The 1,778-nt window shown below is 57.8% G+C and overlaps 1 protein-coding gene across 2 annotated transcripts; it reads left to right on the top strand.

Moving 5' to 3' along the window:
• Positions 1-165: 165 nt before the first annotated feature.
• Positions 166-1,778, top strand: KVP18_000660 (uncharacterized protein; the record flags this gene model as incomplete). Of its 2 annotated transcripts, XM_067949957.1 has the most annotated exons (2): positions 166-594; positions 625-1,778. In XM_067949957.1, coding segments are annotated over 2 exons (1,583 nt in total), but the record flags the coding sequence as incomplete, so codon positions are not given. The 2 variants fall into 2 exon arrangements, with proteins under 2 accessions (XP_067807596.1, XP_067807597.1); XM_067949958.1 differs by lacking the exon at positions 625-1,778 and having other exon boundaries at positions 166-615.

The raw sequence follows: 1,778 nt of genomic DNA, 5'->3' as shown, positions 1-1,778 counted from the left end.
GTACCTCCACCGCTGTCCGCGGCGGACGAGGCCAAGCTGCAGGAGTTGTTGCAACGGCGGAACCAAAGGCGGCAGCACGAACGCTTCCTCGACGACGAAGAAAAGACCCTATCTTTTGGGGAACTCCTCCGCAAGTGGAAGGTAGAGGGACAACAACAGCGACAAATGAAAGAAGAATTGAAACCCTATGACTACGAGGATTTGGGGTATCCCACTGACGCCGAACGGGAACTCCCGAAAGCGGAGGTCCGGAGGATAATTTGCGAGAGGAAGGAAGCCAAGTGGATCGACCTCATGCAACGGAAAGGCGTCCCCCTCCACTCGTGCCAAACATGCCGACGCACGGTGACGGATCGACACCGCTGCTTTAACACCGGCCTCCGCATCCCCCATAGGACCGACACCCCGTACCAAAAGACGGAATTGATTGCCCAGGCCGGACCGAGAGGCAGCGTGAAGATGCAGCTTCAGACGGTAATCGATCCGCATGCCCTCCTACGAGAAGCGCAACGCGTCCAAGGATTCTTAGACGACGGTCACCAATATGAACCGAACGCACAAGGGGAGAGCCATCTCTGCCAAACGGACCTCCGGGTTCACCCCGAACGCCGTTGACTAGGCGAGCCCCAAGGGAACCCCGCGCCGCGCGACCACGCGCTCCGCTCCGCCGTCCCACCTCCACCTGACATCACCACTCCCAGTACCAGCGCAACAGGACGCGGTCCCTACGAGCACCGGAATGCTCCCGAAACGGTCACGTACACGTTTAAGGTATCCATCGGGCCACCAACCAAGAGTCATACGGGAACTAACCCCCTACAATTCCTACCCCTCGGCCAGGGCGGCGCGACATACCTGGGACTAGTGGACTCTGGCTCCCAGCTCAACTTACTAGACGAACGTCTACTCCACCACCTCAGCGCGACGACGACCCGACCCGCGGGGGCCCCTCAGAATATCCGGGGCATCGCCGGAACCCCACAGAAGATTAAGGAATGGGTACAACTCACCCTCCATTTAGAGAACGGCAGCGACGTCACCGAGACCTTCGCAGTCGTCACAGACGGATCGTACGCCGTGGTCCTCGGCCTACCGTTCCTGAGCACATTGAGCGCCGCTCACCACCCGAAGCGAGAGACGCTGCTAACCCCCCAAGGACCCCTAGCCCTAGTGACATCACCCCAGATGAACCGAATCATCCCAGCACCCGCACCCAAAGAGAAGAAAGTAATAAGACCGCCTCCCCGAACGACCACTACGAATACGACCACCCCGAATAAGACACCAGAAGAAATGCAAGACGACAATAACACCGAAGAACTACAGGGATTAGACAAGCAACTCGCACAACTCGCGCCAGAGCATAAGGAAAAGGCCAGAGCAACATTACTGGAATACGATGATCTTTGGAAAGGGGGAAGACGCGGACTGGCAACTGCAGTAGCTCATCGTATCCAGCTCAACACGACCCGGCCCATTAACGCAAAACCCCGCTCCACCACCGAAGAGCAGAAGAAAGTCATCGACAAAGAGGTCCAAAAGATGCTCAAAGGGGAAGTCATCCGACCGTCCAACTCCGCTTACGCTTCGGAACCCGTACTCGTCCGCAAAGCGACGGGCGACTGGCGCTTCTGTATCGATTATCGAGCTATCAACCAAGCTACGGAGCTGGATCGATACCCCCTCCCCCGGATAACCGACCTCATCAATGCCGTCAAGGGCTCCCGCTACTTTGTGGCGCTTGACCTCAAGGCCGGCTATTGGCAGATTCCGATGGA

This window comes from the organism of the source record quoted next (genome assembly GCF_019968955.1).
Source record: "MAG: Porospora cf. gigantea A chromosome Unknown PgA_NODE_5898_length_1778_cov_700.459, whole genome shotgun sequence".
Lineage (NCBI taxonomy): Eukaryota > Apicomplexa > Conoidasida > Eugregarinorida > Porosporidae > Porospora > Porospora cf. gigantea A.
This window is presented reverse-complemented; position numbering and strand designations above follow the sequence as displayed.